This window comes from Patiria miniata, unplaced genomic scaffold (assembly GCF_015706575.1).
Source record: "Patiria miniata isolate m_02_andy unplaced genomic scaffold, ASM1570657v1 HiC_scaffold_3, whole genome shotgun sequence".
In the NCBI taxonomy this organism is placed as follows: Eukaryota; Metazoa; Echinodermata; class Asteroidea; order Valvatida; family Asterinidae; genus Patiria; species Patiria miniata.
The window spans coordinates 1,948,255-1,969,648 of NW_024037069.1; the positions used below are offsets into that span (position 1 = coordinate 1,948,255).

At 43.3% G+C, this 21,394-nt stretch overlaps 1 protein-coding gene across 1 annotated transcript in view; it reads right to left on the reverse strand.

Moving 5' to 3' along the window:
• Positions 1–21,394, reverse strand: part of LOC119738876 (helicase ARIP4-like) — a 39,771-nt gene that overhangs the window by 3,310 nt on the left and 15,067 nt on the right. The window contains exons 7-18 of the mRNA XM_038213852.1: positions 18,229–18,464; positions 17,256–17,420; positions 15,859–16,300; positions 13,260–13,596; positions 11,701–11,863; positions 9,585–9,827; positions 8,715–8,812; positions 8,076–8,235; positions 5,489–5,726; positions 4,727–4,826; positions 2,950–3,155; positions 1,166–1,347 (exon numbers count right to left, since the gene is read on the reverse strand). Of these exons, the coding sequence (XP_038069780.1) occupies positions 1,166–1,347; positions 2,950–3,155; positions 4,727–4,826; positions 5,489–5,726; positions 8,076–8,235; positions 8,715–8,812; positions 9,585–9,827; positions 11,701–11,863; positions 13,260–13,596; positions 15,859–16,300; positions 17,256–17,420; positions 18,229–18,464 (2,570 nt within the window). The remainder of the gene's footprint in view (positions 1–1,165; positions 1,348–2,949; positions 3,156–4,726; positions 4,827–5,488; positions 5,727–8,075; positions 8,236–8,714; positions 8,813–9,584; positions 9,828–11,700; positions 11,864–13,259; positions 13,597–15,858; positions 16,301–17,255; positions 17,421–18,228; positions 18,465–21,394) is intronic.

Consider the following 21,394-nt stretch of genomic DNA (forward strand, 5'->3'; position numbering starts at 1 on the left):
AACTCCCTAGCATCTTTTACTAGGAACTGCACCAAGTCCATCAAAATCCAGCAATCACTGTGCGTCCAATGCAAAACTGTACATGACGTAATGGAATACACCGCTGACGCACTGGTTGACATTCATGGACTTGCTACACATGGCTTTTATCACAATACATGTACTAGGCAAATCAATTAGATACCCCTAGCACAGCTTCGGGCTATTAGGCCCAAGTCCATCATACTCTATCAATATTTAGTCATGCCAGGCCTTCTGGACCAAGTCCCCCAAAATCCACCCAAATGGGGGGATGGATTTTGACGGAGTTGGGGTGGTTAGGGTTAATGAAATTACAAATCGCTGAACGGCAAAACCGATACTGAAATAATATCAACTTGTATAACAACATATGGTTAATTCATAATCAAAACAGAACGATGCGTATTTGTTTGTGAACAAGAAAAATGTATCACAGTGGGATGTGAGTAAATATGCATGTATACCTGATTTTGTGACGTCCACTTTGAGTGGTGTTCAGCGCATGCCTGTGCACGCACTCGTGTTTTACTGTACTCTCGAGGACAAGACTTTGTGTTTCCGTTTGTCCCTACAATGTAATACTCTCCCGTAGAGTAGGCACACATGATCGAGGACAAAGAATCTGTTGTTCTCCCTTTGTCTGTCTGTCCTTGGTGTGTATGTAATACATGTATACACAATGTATACAAGTGTTTTACTTTACGCACACTGCGCTGACACCCAAACGTGACATAACAAAAGATACATGTCCTGAATACTCTGTTAATAACTCCACATTATGGCACAAGTACTTATTTGCACAAGTACAAAGGAAGCTACATTGTACATGTTCCTCAATGAGGGCCTGTCTCAATTCTTATCAGGGACGACTTCCTGAAAAGATGAGGACGTTGTATCGGGTATAAGTTGCAGGATTCTTGGTCAATCAAGAAGTTGCTGATGAAAATTTCATCGGAACATGTCTGGGACAAACGCAGAGCTTCTTCTGGACAAAGTGAATGATTCTACCCAAAACTTGTCTGGAACTCTTCCCTAATAGGAATTGAGACGGGCCCTATTCTACAAGCCTGAGGCACATGTAAACATTCTTCGAAATCCTGAAAATTATTTACAAAATACCAAATCAAACTACTGAACAACCCACCTTACTGAGGAAGTTGCTGTACTCGTTGCAGATGTTGACCAGCATGGCGTCAGTGTACTTGACGGCCACATTGCTGAAGTCCTCATAAGGCGTGTCGTCAGCGTCGGCGTCAAACTCCAGCAAGGATTCAACTTCCTTCTTGGTCAGGTTCATCTCTGGGTTCAGCTCGTCAACGACCCGGTCTGGAACGATCATTCACAAAGAAAATATGGTTTCTATTTTGTTTTTTTCAATTCAAGGAAAGACTCGGGTTGATGCAAAGAAAATACAGTTACGCAGTTGAACAATGAGGATGTAATCGATACACACTACTGCAAAAAGTTTAAGGGTGGTATGCATGGAATTCACTGGAGACTGTAAACTATAACTCAAATTATGTGCTTTGCATAAAAAACAACTAAGTGCCGAGTTCTTGCCTTCAAGTGCCAAATGAGTAGCAAATGGAATATCTACAAATTGTTTCCCATAATGCCTTGTAAGTAAAGCAAGATTTATGCCTCTACTAGCAGTGTTGATGTTGAGATCTCTTTATTGCATTCACAATCCCCATGTAGGCATGCGCAACACTACCAGGGAGTCAGTATTTCACAGTCCTAAATTCACAATGGACCGGCACAGCTGCGTTCTGCGCCACATCCCGCAGTATGTGCAACATCGCACAGTGTGCGTGACGCGCGGGCCCATCTCCATATAAGGAGAGGGGACATACCATAATTTAGCTAGACTTTTGGACCGAAAAGTTTTGATTTTTGAGATGAGGGTCATAATCAACATCCAGAATCCAACCGGTCTTAAACATAGTGTTTAATACTGTCGAACACACGTTTATTCCCTTATCAAAAGAACTTGGCGACTAGTATTTTCAATAACAAAGTAGAGTTATATTTTGATTGAAAACTGATACGGGCTTCGTGCGTGAACAAGATAGCACTTTTTTGACCGATTGCAACAGTCCTGTTGACGGGACACACCGATTGTGCGTACTGTTTACGCGCGAAGTAGGCACGACTTATTTTATTCTGATTGTGGACAAAGTCATGTCATCTTCACACGAACATCAGTGGTCTCTCCCCCCCCCCCCACCCCCCCCCCCCCCCCCCCCCCCCCCCCCCCCACCCTACAGTGGGTACTTGTGCACAGAACCCATTACAGTCAGCATTCTGTTTCTGGTAAAATACCTTATTTCAGAATCAGGTCTTTCAGATCTTACAGAGTTATTCCAGATCCAGTTGTCTTACGAAATGTGTATTTAAACATGTTCAAAGGTACTTTTTATTCAGGGCAAATCAATTTGTACTCCATTAAAAAACTAAGCCTCCGAGATTTTGAACTCCTTCAAATTGGTCTTGACTCTCAAATCTGATACTTTTTTAGTGACAACTAAGAAAAAGGTCTAGTGCACAACACTGTGACAATGGGCCTTATTCACAAGTTGGCCATTTTTGTTGAGTTCCCTGAATGTATTTCACTAATTGTTCACTGTTGAATGGGATGGCGCCAGACTATTTATGCAGGCACAATGCAGCCTTATTTTACTGTAATTTTTTTTTAAATATGGCTTGAAACATTAGGGAATGTTTAATTACAAATTTTAAATTATTCGTTGAAGCAGACTGGAATATATTATACATTAACATGCTTTCATTTCTCTTCGCAAGTTCCAAAATTTAAGATTTTACCTTACTTCCAATTTAATATGGCCAACTTGTGAATAAGGCCCATTGGTAACTATTCTTTAGCGTGAAAATATCAAATGATTAAAAGGAATTTTTTTCCAGTTTTACCTGACATTCCTTTCTTAGAGATCTGTCTGTCGTAGATCTTTTTCTCCAGCGTGTTGTCGGTCACCATCCGGTAGACATGGCATTTCTTCTTCTGGCCGTAGCGGTAGACACGGCAGACGGCCTGCGCGTCGTGGCAGGGGTTCCAGGAGGCGTCCAAGACGATGACGCGATTAGCACCGATCAGGTTGATTCCTAGACAACCGGCCCTGAGAGTGAAAAACAACACAGATTGCTATGCAGTGACCAAGTCAAGGCACTTGTGGTGGATTGTATTTAAGCGCATTACATGTCTGTCCAGTCACAAGTCCGGTCACAAGTAAATCACAAGTCAATTCACAGGTACATCACAAGTCCAGTCACAAGTCCAGTCACAAGTACAGCCACAAGTCCAGTCACAAGTACATCACAAGTCAATTCACAAGTCCAGTCACAAGTACATCACAAGTCAATTCACAGGTACATCACAAGTCCAGTCACAAGTCCAGTCACAAGTACAGCCACAAGTCCAGTCACAAGTACATCACAAGTCAATTCACAGGTACATCACAAGTCCAGTCACAAGTCCAGTCACAAGTACAGCCACAAGTCCAGTCACAAGTACATCACAAGTCAATTCACAAGTCCAGTCACAAGTACATCACAAGTCAATTCACAGGTACATCACAAGTCCAGTCACAAGTCCAGTCACAAGTACAGCCACAAGTCCAGTCACAAGTACATCACAAGTCAATTCACAAGTCTAGTCACAAGTACATCACAAGTACAGCCACAAGTCCAGTCACAAGTACATCACAAGTCAATTCACAGGTACAGTCACAAGTACATCACAAGTACATCACAAGTCGAATCACAAGTACATCACAAGTCAAATCACAAGTACATCACAAGTCCAGTCACAAGTACATCACAAGTCCAGTCACAAGTACATCACAGGTCCAGTCACAAGTCCAGTCACCATCACAAGTACAACACAAATCCTGTCACAAGTACGTCACAAGTCCAGTCACAAGTCCAGTCACAAGTCCAGTCATAGTCCATCACAAGTTCAGTCACAAGTCCAGTCACCGTCACAAGTACAACACAAGTCCTGTCACAAGTACGTCACAAGTCCAGTCACAAGTCCAGTCACAAGTCCAGTCATAGTCCATCACAAGTTCAGTCACAGGTTAATCACAAGTAAATTCGCAAGTCCACTTGTGATGGACTTGCAGGCACTTGTGATGGAATCGCAGGGACTTGCAGGGACTTGTGATGGACTTGCAGGCGCTTGTGATGGACTTGTAGGGACTTGTGATGGAATTGCAGGGACTTGCAGGGACTTGTGATGGACTTGCAGGGACTTGTGATGGACTTGCAGGCACTTGTGATGGAATCGCAGGGACTTGTGATGGACTTGCAGGCGCTTGTGATGGACTTGCAGGGACTTGTGATGGAATCGCAGGGACTTGCAGGGACTTGTGATGGACTTGCAGGGACTTGTGATGGACTTGCAGGCACTTGTGATGGAATCGCAGGGACTTGCAGGGAATTGTGATGGACTTGCAGGGACTTGTGATGGAATCGCAGGGACTTGCAGGGACTTGTGATGGACTTGCAGGGACTTGCAGGGACTTTTGATGGAATTGCAGGGACTTTCAGGGACTTGTGATGGAATTGCAGGGACTTGCAGGGACTTGTGATGGCCTTGCAGGGACTTGTGATGGCCTTGCAGGGACTTTTGATGGATCTCTCTAGGATTAAATTTGCTTAACAGCTCCGCGTAGCAATGACACCTTACCGTGTGGAGAGCAGGAAGAGCCAGAAGTGTTTGTTGTTCTCATGGTTGAACTGATTGATCATCTTCTCCCGATCAGAGGCCGGTGTGCTGCCATCCAGGCCTGAATCAAGAAATCAATGACATTTCTGTTCGTGTTAATACTGCAGTAAATTTCCCCCTTATTAGTGGTTTGTCACACTTTCCTTAATCCTGCATAATCCTCAAAAACCTCCCAGAGGACTGTTGAAGAATCTTGGATAAATGGGATTGTTGCACAATAACCCTTTATAAGGGACGTTCTTGCTTACATCAAAATACTAGCTTTTTGTGTATTTTTGAGGCGTGGACTTGCAAACAGGGGCCAATTTCAAAGAGCTGCTTAAGCACAAAATTTGCTTAAGCACAAAAACGTCTTGCTTAATAAAATCAGGTTACCGGCCAAAACTTCATGCAATTGTTATGCTAAGTAAACAACAGCTAAATACCAGTCACAAGCAATGTACATCACATGAAGTTTTGGCCGGTAACCTAATTTTACTAAGCAATGTTTTTCGTGCTTTAGCAAATTTTCTGCTTAAGCAGCTCTATGAAATTGGGCCCAGTATGTCACAGTCAGGCACATGCGCTCATCCAAGTGAACACAAAATGCCATAAGGGTTCATTAAATACAGAGTTTATAAACAAATCTCAGTTGGACCATGATGGTAAAAAAAAACCAGACAAATCACTACGGCAAATAACCCGTTATCACCAACACCACACACTAAACTTTCTTCTACTCACGGAAGTACGTCTTATTCCGGACCCATTTCCCATCAAAGTCCGATGGGGGATCCGGCGGTTCCGGCATGGTCCTCTCGGCCAGGAACTTCTCGATCAGGGACAGGGTGCTCAGGCTCTGACTGAAGACCAGGAGACGGTCCCCCACCTTGATGGAGGCCTCCAGGATCTCAAAGAGCAGCATCATCTTGCCGCCGTTGTACAGCTTGTTGGGCTGGTAGTTCTTCATGATGTCTCGTGCCTGGGAAAGCAGGAATTTGACATGCCTCAAGTTATTTCACCTTAACCTTAAAGCCCCACTCACACACATTCACGGTTTGGAGCTACGGATCTCCAAGGTTTAAAATTTGTGATAAATCATGGGAGTACCGTGTTCATCCTTAGTACCTCCGCAGTGTTCTCCAACTTGAAAATTAAAGGTCGGTGCGCTGTCAAAAAGCGCAGGGTGGGGGGGGGGGGGGCACTAGAACTATGTTAGGGGCGCTATTTACAGTCACACATTTCTTTATGCTAGGGGGCGCTATTTGCAGATGAACATGCAATTTATGTACGGATAACAGCTTTAGGCCATTTCTATTTAACACAGTAACTGTTAAGTACAATACTGGCTCAGCATCATCTTTTTTAACACATCAGTGACCAGGGACTCTGAGGCAGTTTAGCCTTGAGACTTCTGATCTGATGGATTGCTACAATGAGCAGGCTTGTCAGTTTGACAACAGTTTGACAAGTGTTGCATGTTATTACTTTTGGCAGAATTTCTGGCCAAATATACCCTGGAGGGTAAGGGTAGTCCCACTTGTTTGTCTTTTTTATTAGTTTTTCCTTTTTTTTAAGCATGGCGGACAACTTTTGAAGCTTGGCAGCAGCTTTTGAAGCTTGGCGGGTGCCTCAGAAAGCTTGGCGGGGCACCAGGTTATATTTACAGGTTGGAGAACACTGCCTCCGTGGTTATCCAATCAATTTCCTTGGGTATTTGTAGAGGGTCTACGGAAATTTTAAACTGTTCCAAACTTCCATGGTGAATCGTCATGAAAATCAATTTGTAGTGTAAAAGTGGGACATCTGTAGGACAACCGTACCGATTCGTAGTGTTTATTCGTGGCGATTCGTACATATTCTTAGAGATTCGTAGCTCATTCATGGTAGAAATCTCTACGAATTTGCTACGAATGTCCTACGGATATGCCCAGACATGCTAGGATTCTGCGAAGGTTGTACTACGAATATGTATGCTTTATTCGTAGGAGAACCTTGGTCATCTGTGGCCCAATCGCAGACAACCGTGGCATTAACGTCATCATTCTTAGTAATACCGGTACAGTCAATATTCTTCAACAATCTGTCCATATTCTTGACAAACTGTGGTGTATTCGTAGAGAAACCTTATAGGACAGTTGTGGCTATCCGTCCTGAAACCGTAGTGCATTCTTAGAAAGTCGATTTCTCCACGAGTCTTTGCGGTTCATCGTGATTGTTTGATTCTTGGTAAGCCGTGGATATCCGTAGCTCCAACCGTCAATGTGTGACTGGGGCCTAACCCTACAGGGTATGTTTGCTCGAACCCTGCCGAACGTAGCAAGATGCAACACTTGACTATTAAAGTGACAAGCCTGCCAAATGTAGCAAGATCCATCAGGGGAAAAGTCTCAAAGGCCACACTGCCTCAGAGTCCGTGGTCACCGCACACAGCAGGATACAACTGTGGCATTGTTAAATGGGACTAGCTCTCATTTGTTACAGAGCTGGCCGTTCATGCACTGGTGTTGGTAGCTGAATGCATCAAAGTGCATCAGTTCTTTTCCACCTGATGCACTGAGTTGCGTCTGGCAGGGTTAGATTTAAGATATTAACCCATTTGGTGTAAAGATACATGCCAATAAACTAATGTCTTCAAACTGTGTGCACTATTGTTGCTGATTTCTGTGAACTACCTAGCAAATGGAAATTTGACACTGGCACAGCCCAGGCACGAGTCTAGATTTTTCGGTCTCAAAATCTCATTATTTTTGGGTCAATCTCATTGTTCTCACCGGTCAATCTTCATATAATAAGATGTTTCAAACTTGTCAACTTTTTTCACTTCTTTTCACTTCTTCTTTTTTTATTCCATTAAAAAGAAGAAGACCATCCTGCTATTCGAACATTCACAGACGGTCAAAAAAAATCAATCCTCTTCCTCTGCCATGTCTTTTACACAGCCTAGTCACCGACAGTCAGATCATGTTTCAAGCAAGCACCATGACTAGTCAAATTCAGTCAACAGACAAAAACAGGCAAGTGGTAGGCGCAGGTGGTTTATCAATCACCTACAGTCACAGCATAGCTGTATCAGTCACAGCCAGTCAATCCTGCTTTATGTAGGCTGGGAGCTCTTGACTGTTGAAAACAGTCACTTGACTGATTTTGACTGCAAAGACAACTTGGCAGAGAATGTGAAAAGTGCTACGTGCAGAACTTCTGCAAAAAAAAATAGGAGGCGCCATTTGGGTTTCCTCATTTTTGACTCGCCCTGTACTAAGCAAATATTTTCTTAAGCTTAGCAGACTTCTTGTGCTTAGTGGCTTCATGCAAATGCTTGAAGACTCACCCATTCGAACGAGATGATCTGATTGACCTTCTCCTGGTAGGACTGCTCGATGGCCGGTCCCATCGCTACATCTGCCTCCTCCTTCTTAGCTTCACAAGCAGGCTTGGCGGCGGCCTTCTTGCTGGACTTGGCACCGTCCTTCTTGCCTTTCTTGGAACACCTGTCAGGAAAACATAGTGCAGATAAGTATTCAATGAACAACAATCTTCAGAAACATTTAACTTTCAAATTTGGTTAAACTCAAGGAGTTTTGAAAACAAGTACCCAAAACTCATTTATAAAGAGAGAGAGCTAGACAGGACTCGCGTGTATCACTTTTGTATATCTGATGTGCGTGCAAAGACGAGACGGGTTTGTCCACAAATTAATGGTGCATACTTTGCACCAAATATCCACAAACAATCTGCATCTACAGAGCTCTTGAGAGTGGTTGTGAAGTGCCCTCTACGCTTATGCACATAATCCAATGCGAGGCCAAACATTTAATTTCATGACTACTAGAGACAAAATCACTAACTGGCATGAATGGCAGCATCCAAGTCCTGTGCTAGCTTTATAAACCCTTAACCTGCTACATGCAACAGAAATCTACGGTGGTAAAAAAAAAAATTGTCTGGTTTCATTTCATTTTTTCCTCACCTTGCCGATGTTTCAGGGAGATCCAAGTCCGTGTCCAGGTCGGCCATTTCATCTCGCTTTTGAAGAACATCGCAGAGGATATCCGGGTGATTCCAAATCTAGTATGGGAGGGAAATAAAATAGTTGAATATTCCACTTCAATGAATGCAGATGTACATGTATGAAGGGTACTTGAAGTAAGGGGGGGGGGTGTGGGGAGCAAAAACTCCAAATCCTCCAAACACTTGATTTCAATCTTCATCCAACACATGAAATTATCGGAAATGAAAACTCTACATATTTACATGGGATTGCTATTGGTGTCAATCAAACAATGTTCATTGGCCAATTAGATAATGACTTTTTGTCAGGTGACCACAATAGCTCGGTCAATTTGATCACTAGCACTGACAGAATTGTACACAAACCAAAGATGGGCGGGGCTTATGGCCAAATCAGAAAAGGTTCATCATACCACTTCTGGTTGTAAACCAAAAGTAAAACAAAAGGACAAGGATAAAGAGTCAGGGAGCAGATTCAACAAAGTATTTGTTAGAAAAAGGAAACAAAATTTAACGTTGAACAAAGAAACTGACTGTAGCAGAGTTTGAACCTGTGACCTCCGGATTGCCATTCCGGGGCTCCACCAACTGAGCTATCCAGCCCTTTGTTGGCGGTTCCCAATTTTGTCAATGTCTTTGTTCAAGGGGCGCTAGTCAAAAGCCATAAACCACTAAGTCTATGCCATGTAGCCAGGGATGACGCCCAAAATCACAACGTCAGCAACAATAGCAATGCTGCGAAGCTGGGAAACAGCAATTAAGGATCAGTCAAAGAAAAACAAAAAAAGAGGATCATAAGTGACAATGCCAGGAAAACAGCCGTACTCACCTTGCAACCAACCGAGAAAGCCTTGAGTGGGTTGGCCGAGCACCATCCCCCAGCGCCCATCTCGGTGAAGGACTGCATGAACTTGATGTACAGTCCGCGCTGGAAGGGGGTCAGCCGCACAAGCAGCACGCTCTCCTCCTTGGGCGGCAGGGTGCTGTGGAGGACAGAGAAGCCGCGGCGCTGGACGAAACCTTCCAGGAGGCTGAACAGGACGTGGGCTCGGAAACGCATCAACTGCATGTCCTGTGGAGGAAGGAGGGAAACGGTGGCATACAATCTTTGGCACCAAACTATTTTTTTTTAAATATCTGGATGTATACTTTAATACTACATGAAAGTTATATTTAGTACAGTTATGTAATCTTTAGTGTAGATGGTGTTATGTTGAATTTTGTTTTTAATAATAATAAAAATAATATCGGAGTCTTATATAGCGCATGTATCTACCAACTATTAGGTACTCAAGGCGCTGGAGATATGTCTATTATTAAAGAAAGGTAAATAAAGTTTATGAGAAATATGAGACCCATTATTTAGCACCTTATAAGGGTTTACAAGGTGCTGCGGCGCATATTGCAGCCACTGCCAGAAACACCGGGCAAACCCCTTCTCTTAGCGATAAGTGTTACTGGGTTCTTTAACGTGCATTACACAACACACGGGACCTACGGCTTTACGTCCCATCCGAAGGACGAAGTAATAATGGTAAAGTGCCTTGCTCAAGAGCACAAGCACCGTGTTTCCACGGTCAGGATTCGAACTCATGTACCACGGCACACGAGTCGAACACTGTAACCATTGGACCACAGCACCCCACTGTGTAGATGATTTTTGTTTTTTACAGTGTAGATGGAAACGTGACGCTTTTGTTTTTCACTGTTTGGAAGGCAATGACTTTTTCTAACCATGTACATGGTGATATGATATTTGGGGTTTTTTTTCACCGTGTAGACTGTGATCGAGCTTTTCTAGCAAACCCTTAGAGGGCACTGAGTATACAGTCTTAAAAGTGGGGTAGATCGTTTGTCATTTGTGCATTTTTTTCGTTTGAAGCAACAAAAGCTATTAAAATCTTAAGACGGGTGTTTAACGAAGTTTTAGCTCTGTGAATGTTGTACATTCCAGGAAAACAATATTCTAGGATCTCAATTTCAATTCAAAAGATGCCGCGTCATGTTTTGAATTGCGCCTCAAATCGGCATCCGGAACACATTCTCATATGAGCCACTTGCAGCTACGTGATGTCACACACTGATCCGACGAATAACAGCAATCTCGCGTCGTGTTTATGCTTGCGCGCACCCATTCATGGATTCGCCAAAATGCTAACCGTCACCTGACGCATCTTTGGAAATGGCCTTCTTGTATTGTTTTCTTCAAAACGACAGCATGCCAGAAAGAAAGATTTCACAACGAGTTTAGTGCCTCCACCTTCTTTTAAACCAAGTAAGCTTTTCATCAATAATTTTGTCAGTTACTTTTTGGATAGCTGCAAATGATCTACTCTACCTTTAATGAATAACGTCCATGAAGAGAGAAACTTAAAGCTATAGTCCATCATTTGCAGCTATCCGAAAAGTAACTGGCGTAATTATTGTTGAAAAACATACTTGGTTAAACTCCCTGTGAAATTATTCTTTCTGGCAAGCTGTCATTTTGAAGTAATCAACGAAAGAAGGCCTTTCCAATGGTGCTTCTTAAGACGCACCGTAGGAAATTCAAATTAGTAGTTGGTTTTGTTATTCGGCGAAGCGCGCGCAAGCATTGGCACGATGCACACGCGGTTGCTATAATTCGTCGGATCAGTGCGCGACATCACGTAGCTGCAATCGGCTTAGTGAGAACGTGTCTCGGACGCTGAATTCAGGCCCAATTCAAAACATGATTCAGCAACTTTTGATTTGAAATTGAGATCCTAGAATGCTGTTTTTCTCGGAATATACAGCTGAAGCTGAGCTGAAACTTCTTCAGGTTAGTTGTTCAGTACCCTTCTTTTAGATTTTGAGCACTTTTGTTGCTTCAAACGAACAAAATGCACAAACTACAAATGATGGACTGTACCTTAAATAGTGAATGTAGATCTCCCCGATACAACATTCCATCTCACAGACTTTACCTTTTGCGTGCTGTCTATGCATTGACCATTCTGGATGGGCCTCTCGAACAGGTTGGCAAACTCGTGCCGGGTACCGAGGAAGTTTGGTCGGACGAAGTCCACCATGCACCAGTACTCCTGCAGGTTGTTCTGCAGCGGGTATCCCGTCAAAACAACTCGTCGTCTGTGGTAAAGGAAAGATTTGTTTAATAAGTTTTTGGCTCATTTTTGGCACATGTGCAAAAGAATATATAGACTAAAAATAGACTACTTTTGGAATTCCATAAAGTTTTTAGACAGCATTTGACAAACCATTTTCAGCTCATGTTATATAGTAATTAGCGCCTTGAGTACCTAAATGTTGGTAGATACATGCGCTATATAAGACTCCGGTGTTATTACAAGAACTGTTGCATCTTTTGATAATTCAACTCCAGAAATACACGCTTGAAGAGCATGGCCAGTACATTTTTAAATGCAATGTAAATGTTGTTATGCTATCCTTGAAAATGCACCTTTGTGTCCCATTTAACCTCATTTTCAAGTTTCATTTTGCCATTTTGAAGGGTGTTCTGGTGCCTCTTTGGTTTTTATGCTAATGCTAATTTCCATATTCATGAGCAAAAGTGTGATGTCATTCCGGGCAGAAATCTCAATGTTACAGCTATTTCAGCACAAAAAGTTGCTAGAATTTGGGATATTTTACTGTCATAAATGTTTTTTCTTTGGTGATTCGTTGCTGTGCTAGTATGGCAGTAAGCCAATGGACACAGTTTTCTCAAAAAAAATTTCAATTAGCAAATTTTGGGTTGAGTCACAATTTGAACAGAAAACCCCTGAACTAAACAAAAAAAGGAATGTCAAATAGTTTTCCTACATTTAATAGGAATAGAAAGTTGCATCATCACGTGACCTTTAATATTGGGCTGGATTCCTCATAATATTACATTTTTCTCAATTTCTTTTTATTATGGACCTCTACAAAAGTTGAAAGTGAGAAGTTTTACACAAATTGATTGAGTACAATTATTGATTTTCTCACTGATTTTATCAATGGTGTGTAAACTAAAAGAATGACAAAAATTCCCTTTCAATTTGGGCAATTCACAATGCAGTGCGCCACCAAGAGTTTGCCATGGAGAGTTCATTTTTCCCAGTGCATTGCGGGTGATAGTAAACAAAGTCGCAGCGCCGGATATTTGAAATTGTTAGTTTGTCCAGTCAGTAGTTTACTTAGCCTATAATTCCAATAATCTGTTTGCCCTTTTCATTTTTTTTTTTTCAATAAGGTGTTTTTTTGTAGGGCAGCAGAACGCTACACTCCAATAAGCTTCAGTTGTCCACTGACAATTGTTGAAACTGGCCATGTTTTGTCGACTATAAACATGAAAAATGGACTCTCCGTAGCAAACACTTGGTGGCGCACTGCATTGTGAATCGCCCAAATTATATCAAAATGGAATGAAAGTTCATATATTTAACCAGTGAGTTATTCATTTTCAAATATACCAAAATGAAAAAAAAAGTCAATTCATCAACCAGATTCAGCCTTCCTTGACAAGGATAACGACGGCCAGTACCTTGTCCTGATGTTCTTGAGCGCCTGGGAGATGCCCGCGTGGATGTTCTTGATCCGGTGCCCCTCGTCGCAGACCACCAGGTCTGGGCCCGGCCTACACAGCGCCTTGTGCAGCCCTTCGGCCATGATGGTATTCTTGTCTTCCTCCTCCAGGTCGATAATCTCCGGCTCGTCGGCGCCGTCGGACGCCTTTTTCTTCTTCTTCTTCTTTCGGTTGGCGAGGTGTTTGGATAAGGAGAACGAGGTCCTGGTGGAAGAGGCGGAGGCTCCACGGAGACTGAGGAGGCGGTACATCTCGTAGCCCATCAGGAGGACGCCCCCTGTCTTGTGCCATGTGGCTGGGATGAATCACGACCAAAAGAAAAAATTTGAATATATGCCACTAAGGCCAAAAAAAAAAAGTCTCCGGTTTCTGGTATGCGCGCGCATCGCCGTAGCCATGCGCGTCGGCAAAATGAAAAAGTTTTTTTTTCAATGAAAGATGATGCACAATTTTAACGTGTTTTTAGATTGGGTTATGGTCGAGAATAAGCTTTATGTGGCCTCTCTGGACTCCCATATATTTGCACTAAGTTTAGTCGGGCACCATTTGCAGTCATCAGCCGACATTTGAAGCAAAAAAATCAGGTAAAAAAAAAAAAAAAAGCCGCGTCGCCGCACCACTTTTTGGGCAAGCTCCATACCAGAAACCGGAGACTTTTGGGGGGGGGGGGGCCAAACGGATTGCTGAGAATGCATTTTCATTTTGTAGTCATGTGCATAATGGACGGTGCGTGAATGGTAATTCATATTCAAGTTCAACTTTATTTTCCACACTAAAAAGTATAGAGATTCAGCTTCCACTGGCATTTCTGAACAATGACATGACATGAAACCACATAACCAGTATACAGGGTGGATGGAAAAAACCGAAGCCAAGATATTATTGCTAATTGGAACAGAAGTAGGGCACATGTGAATCCAAGGAAGATATCTTCTGTTAGGGTTGAATCTCCTCTTTAAAATGACACCCTGGTCATGTCCTTACATTCACGGTTGACTGAGCAGTGACCAATTTTATGAAAGGGTCTATTTAGAGAATTGCTCCACTTTTCAATTGTGGTTTTTGTTGTGTCATTTGTCACAGAGTGAAAGGCTATGGTTGCCAATCAAGGCAGGTGGGGGAAAAAAGAGATTTCACCATGAAAAGTGGCGCAAGTCTCTAAATAGACCCTTTCATAAAACTGGTCACTGCTCAGTCAACTGTGAATGTGATGACATGACCAGGGTGTCATTTTAAAGAGGAGATTCAACCCTAACAGAGGATATCTCCGTTTGATTCACATGTGCCCTACTTCTGTTCCAATTAGCAATAATATCTCGGTTTCTGGGTTTTTTTTATCCACTCTGTATAGTACAATATACACAGATCACTAGAGAGGAGACAACACCAACAAATGGAGGGCGACAAATCCAACACATGGAGTCAGATTATCGTTTCAGACTTGTGTTCCTGTGTTAGAATCAACCCAAATTATTCCTAAGATTTGCAACATGGTAAAAAGTACATGAGAAACTTCTAAGTTTGAAACGGGATGACTGCATCGAAAGCTTGACTGATGAAGTCATTCCAAATGAATATTGAGTCTGGTCAGTTGAAACTCTGTGCATGAAGTTTGCTTGTCTGAAATGCAACATCAATTTGGGTGGACCCAAGTCATTCCTTAGTACTATTCTGTTCAGCGCGATTCTAGAACACATGTCTGAAATGGGTGTCAGGAACATTTTTTTCACTAATCACTATCAGTTTTCTTAAGCATTCACCAAAAGTTACTCTTCACTTTTGCGTGTATTAAACTTTTGTGTAGAGAATGATGTCCAAGCCTACCCCAGAAAACAATGTCATGAAATCGAAACATTTTTAAAGGGCCCATGAAATGAATTTTTTTCACAGGAACATATTTTGTGCAACTTTCTACTGCTCTCAATCCCTTTTTGATTTATTTGATTGAAAAGTGCACTTCTTTAAACAAATTCTCCATGCTTTTCTGCACAGCTGAGGGCGCTGTTGCCGCGATGTCTTTTCAGGAAGACACTGTTCAGTTCAGGGGTTTTCTGTTCAAATTGTGAACCCACAAAAATTTGCTTATTGAAAACATCTGTCATGTCTGTGAGAAAAGTTTGCTCATACATGTAGGCTTACTGCCATGTACTGACACAACGACGAATCATCACAGAAAAGGATTTATACGACAGCTCACTATCCAAAATTCTTGCTAAACTATTGGTGCTGAAAAAAGTGTAACATTGAGGTTTCTGCCTGAAATGACATCACACTTTTGCTCACGAATATGGAAATTTGCATTAGCATAAAAACCAAAAAGGCACTAAACTAACGTTGAAAATGGCAAACAAAAATTGAAAATAAGGCCAAATGGGGCACAAAACTGCATTTTCTAGGACGGCATTAAAAAATTACATTTCATAGTCCTCTAAATTGCTGCATTGATATCGCTAGCAATAAACCAGCATTTTCCTTCTTTCAACTCAAAGAACCTCAATCATGGCCCTATGAAAATACTGACAACTTTGGGATCTTGCTTGGTAACTTCTCAACTTACTGATAACCTGATGGCGTGCAGCCATGTTCCTGTAAGTGTCGTTCATGACATAGAGCGGAAACTGCCTGTACACGATCTCCTCGGGAAAGTCCTCCCCGTCAGCCTTCGGTGACGACTTCGTTGACGTTGACGATGAGGCTTGACCGTCGCAGGACGACATGGATGCATCTTCGTTTCCCGGCAACCTCTCCATCGTAGGGGTTGCTGTATCCCCTCGACTGTCAGAGTCCCCCGGGAGCGACATGCTCTCGCCTGACTCAGTGTTATCAAGCGGTTTTGTTTCACTGTTTGTCACATCGGGTTTTGCCTTTCGGCTGGAGCCCTTCTTTTTGTTCCGGGTTTCGTTCTCCGTCAGGACACCGTTTGATCGACGTTCCGGCAACCAAATGTTGAACTCCGCAACCCAGTTTTGAATCGTGTTGATTGGGACAATGCAGAGAACCTTTGGAGAGAGGGAATTTTTTATGAATTCAGATTACTTTTGTTGAAATTTTTTAATCATCTTCATTGCTGCTATCTTGGTGAAGTTCCCCACATGCATCCTGAATATGGCAATGCTACTGGCAAACAGTAATCAGGCACCAGTCTATTACGCACAGGATCATCAGATTGTATCCACACTTTTGGAACCACCATGACAAGGCGATTGGGCTACGCCGGTGCCAGCAATGCCTGGTATGTCTTTTAGTGTGCAAGTTTAAGAAACATCACAAATCAATCACTAGTTGACTAAACAGCAACCTTTAACAAACTCGCTCTAAATGTCTCCTGCACCAATATCATGGCAGCATTTATCTCTGGTTTGGTTTCCATGGCATGAAACGACTGAGAAAAATTCTAATCCCCCTGGATGATATGCCAGACCTTCGCAGTTACTCCCCAGCTAATGCCGGTACCCATTTCTATCATGACCCTGCTCTGTGATAGATCGCCGTTAACCCTAACCTTCCCAATTCCTCCAAAATCCTCTTTGCAAAATGGAGGATTTTGCCGGATTGAGGCTATATGGCAACAGTGTGTGGCTGATTTTGGAGGATGCACTGTGTCAAGGTCTCAGGCCGGACCTTGAGTTGTTTATGCTCAGCCGTGCATAAATTTAGTCCTACATTATACTTGAAATCCGTCACACTGCTCCAAGATGCCACTGGCTCTGCCTCAACATACTGAACAGTGATTGCGGGATGATTTTGCAGGATTGAGGCAGTGGTCACCCCTCCAAGGACCACATTCAAGAAATAACGGATGATTTTGGAGGATTGAAGCTGTATGCAATTTTTACATGGAGGCAGTTGGAGGATTTTGCAGGATTGAGGTTGCATCTTAGCAAGTTAGGGTCAAGGGACTAATACTGAGGCTTTGCAAATTTGTTTCTGTGCAGCTTTGTGGATTTCACTCACCGTTTTGGCCTCGGTGTGTCTAAGGAAGATGTCGATGAAGGAGATCATCTGGAGCGTCTTGCCCAGGCCCATGCTGTGAGCCAGGATGCAACCAAAGCCGAGCGTTACTCGAAATCTGGACAGCGACTCTACCAGGTTATCGTACAGGAAACGGATACCTCCAATCTGCATTGAGATAAAAATATTGTTTGCCTAACCAGGGTTGTTAGTAAAGACACTGTGTACTACAGTGGTTGACAGTTGTCGAAACAAGTATTCTCTGTCATTTTCTTTGTTGCTCCAAACAGTCAGAATACACAATAAATTGCTTTTCTTTGGATGAAACAGGTTTTAGGGTCATTGGGTTTAAATGGTAATATTGTTTGAACAGTTTGAGCAATTTGAGTATTTTTTCATCTAAAAGTAGCTTATGAAATTGGCTTTCCGGTCATTTTTATTTTTGGTGCTACATATTTTTTAAAATATGAAATATAATTTGGGGGTTTGGGTTCCGCTTTTTCTTACTCACCCTGTAAAACATTACAACTGACAATGTGTTCCCCTCAGAAACATATTAAACACCTTCATGCTATAGTAGCAGTGTCAAATCAGACACTGACTTGACATCTAAACTGATGAGACACTATCAACAAGATAAAGCAATTCCAGTCTTGGGAACATTGGCGGCAGGACTCGAGAAATTCCGAGCATATTTCAAGTATCTTCAAGCTAATACACTTGTGCAAGGCACATGTATGGTCCAATGTTCCTTGGTTGAGCTACCAAAACTCCCAAGACTTGATGTGATTTGTTGTGTTATTTTAAAGTGCCCTCTACCAAAGCAGCGACATGCCCGCACTTACCAGTGACCACCTACATATACATAAGGGAAACAAACTCCAAAAATACAGTGTTAGGCCAAGACTACGCAAGTGGTCGCGTAGTGCTCTACGCTATAGCAACGAGGGCGCTCTTTCCATGGACTACACCCTACCTGGTGGGGCTTGACACTCCGGGCAATCTGCGGCGGGAGGAAGATGTCCTCTTCATCTTGCGGCCGGGTGACGTTGACCAGGACCCTGCCGAAGATGTCGGGCTGGTTCAAGGCATCGTTGGTGTGCATCCCGCTGACTTCCTCCTCCTCCCCGCCACCTTCAGCTAACTCTTCATCATCGTCCTCGTCGCTCAGGATGGTCACACCGTCCTCGTCGCTGGAAATCTCAATCACGTCTGCACAGAAATATACGCCATGTCCAAGTTACTGAGTCTGAGTATCATCCGTTATCCACGGAGACAATCTCCTGTATAACGTCTGATACATGTGTGAGGGATGTCGGACGTACTTGTAAGTTACGATGCACTTGTAAGTTTAACGGTGTGCGGCAACAGCGCCACCTTGCGTCGGCCTTGGCATTCCTCACGTTGCCATCGCCTCCGCTGTTGGCCTGTCCGCTGCACACCAACTTCAGGTAAATTTCTCTATTTTGTTAACTGTAAATTCCATTTAATTTAGATAATCATACTTTTGGTGGAATATAGCAATGGTGGGACAACTTTGGTAACGTTTAAAGGGATATTTAAATGGGTAATTTAGGTCAAACTTTTCTGTAACTTTTCGATCGATGAACAAATAGAGGCCCTCTTGCGGTACGTTCAGAATAGTTCGTATACATGTACATGTATCTCATGCCCAAATTGACGATGCCATGACTGAAAACTATCGTTGTTATTCTTGTATTAAAGTTGTTGAAATCATATGGATCTTCAGTGAAGTTAGTACTAAGGTTTATTCATTTTGACTTGACACATATAAACAAGCTTTTCTGTTCTTTTAGTCACATGAAATTGTACATGTAAATGCACATGTAGGAAGATTTATCACATGTAAACAAACATGTACTTGGGGAATTTATAACATGAGTGCCCTACTTATAAATATGATTGGAACTTGGATTTGTGTAGAATATGTGGACTTTAATTAAGATGGATTTTATCTCTAAGGTAACACAGTAATTAGAGAGTAATCCGAGAGTACTTGTGAAATATTGATTCACAGTCTTTATTTCAATTTACATGTTAATTAATGACTCAAGTGACAACCAGAGTCAACTCTTAGTCATTGCAGTCAGTAAAGTAAGTCCATATACGGTAACTAAATTAGGCTTTCATTAAATTCCAGTAGGAAAACTGACCAGGGTAATTAATTTCCTGACGGTTCCTAAATTTAATCTGTCGTTATCTTGCATCAAAGTTCTGGTCTGATGATTTTCAAACTATACATGTATACATTTTGTCTTAAGTTAACTTTCAGGGAATACTTGATTTATTTTGTTTTCTCTTTCTTTTTATTTTGATTCCTCACGTTGCCATCGCCTCCGCTGTTGGCCTGTCCGCTGCACACCAACTTCAGTGGCTGAAATAAAACATCACATATAGAGATCCGAATCCTGGGTGTTTGCTGTGTTCTTTACCAAATCACCACAGCTGACCAAACAGCCCCCCCCCCCACAAGTGTCAGAAGTGGGATCTCTATTTTCAGCCAGTCTGCCAGCAGCGGGGGATTGAGGATCCGTCACTGAATTCAGAGTCGTCGAGATGGCAACCCACGTCAGCGTACGGTCACTAACAGAAGAAAAGGCGAGGAAATTTTGCCTGGTTGAAGGGCGTCTGCCTCTCCAAAGCCTGAAAGGGTGTTACCCTGATGCAACCGGACTGATTCACAAAATTGACCAGGACAATGAACTGATTCTGCCAATTGTGAATGGGGCCATTCTCCCGCCAGAGGGGGGATGGGAAGTAGTAGAGTACACACCGCTTACCAGAGCCGAGATCAAAACAGAACTGCCCCATACCGAGTCCCCATCAGAGGAGCTCCTGCGTGCGCTCGTAGCCAAACCATCCCAAGTCGTGATGGCACCCGAGCGCAAACTACCGGTATTCGAGGGACGAGATGATGAAAAGTCGGTGCCCGTTGATGACTTTGTGACAGCAATGAACCACGCTTATGATAGATACCACATCCCGGAAGACCAGCGGGGCCAATTTCTACTGGATTCACTCCGGGGTGGTCCGAAAGTTGAAGTGCGGTCACTGTTGTCATCCGGTAAAACCGCAAAGGAGGCCTTGAAGTACCTAACGACGTCATATGGGGAGACCCTAACAAGTGGAGAGTTGCAGCGGCGGTGTTTGGAACGACGACAGCAGCGTGGTGAGTCCATTCGTCAGTTTGGCGTGGAGCTACAACGACTGTTCCAACGACTATTTAAGCGAGACCCCGGACTATACAAAGATCCAGACACCATCATCCGAGAGCAATTCGTAGACGGCATCGAGCAAGAGGGGCTGAGGCACTCCTGCAGAGACTTTGTCGATCGCAATCCATCAATCTCCTTCGGAGAAGTGAAGGACTGGGCCATAAAGCGGGAGGAACGAGAACGGGCCCGAGCGCAGACTACAGCCTTTCAAAGTACCTCATCGGCTATGGAGGCTGGGATGAAACCTGATGCAATCCAGCGACTGGAGAAACAGATGCAAGAAATCATGGTATCTGTGAAATCCCTCGCCGAGAGGATTCCACCTGCTGAAAGACTGCCTACTCCGATTTCCCCCCAAGCCCTTTTGGCACAGCCTGGGGGCCGACCACCCAGACCTTGGTGGCACCAGACAGACTACCCCAACTTCCCAAAGCCGAGAGCCGTCGACAACCCGTATACTGCACCAGTTCAGTCCACTCCAAGATGCTTCAGGTGTGGCCAACCCGGACATTTTGCGAGGAATTGCCTCAACTCTGCTCGGCCGCGCCCAAACCCCCCACCCCCTTCACCATTAGGAGCCATGGGTCCTTCGGGAAACTAGTACATCCTACTGTTGGGAGCCAAACAGTGGGGAACGGAATAACTGGCTCAACTCATCATGACTTACCTGGTTTTCAAGCACGTGCTGCCTCAGATTGTTATGCAGTTGATGTGAAGTTTGGAAACCAGACTGTTTCTTGCTTATTGGACACAGGATCCATGGTCACTACCATCACCAAGGGCTACTTTGACAGCGTCCTGGCACCAGAGGGTGTGAAACTTGAGAGTATTCCAGAGAAATTCAGACTCATCTCAGCTAATGGCGCAAACATCCCCTATGTAGGATGTTTTGAGACTGATGTGCAT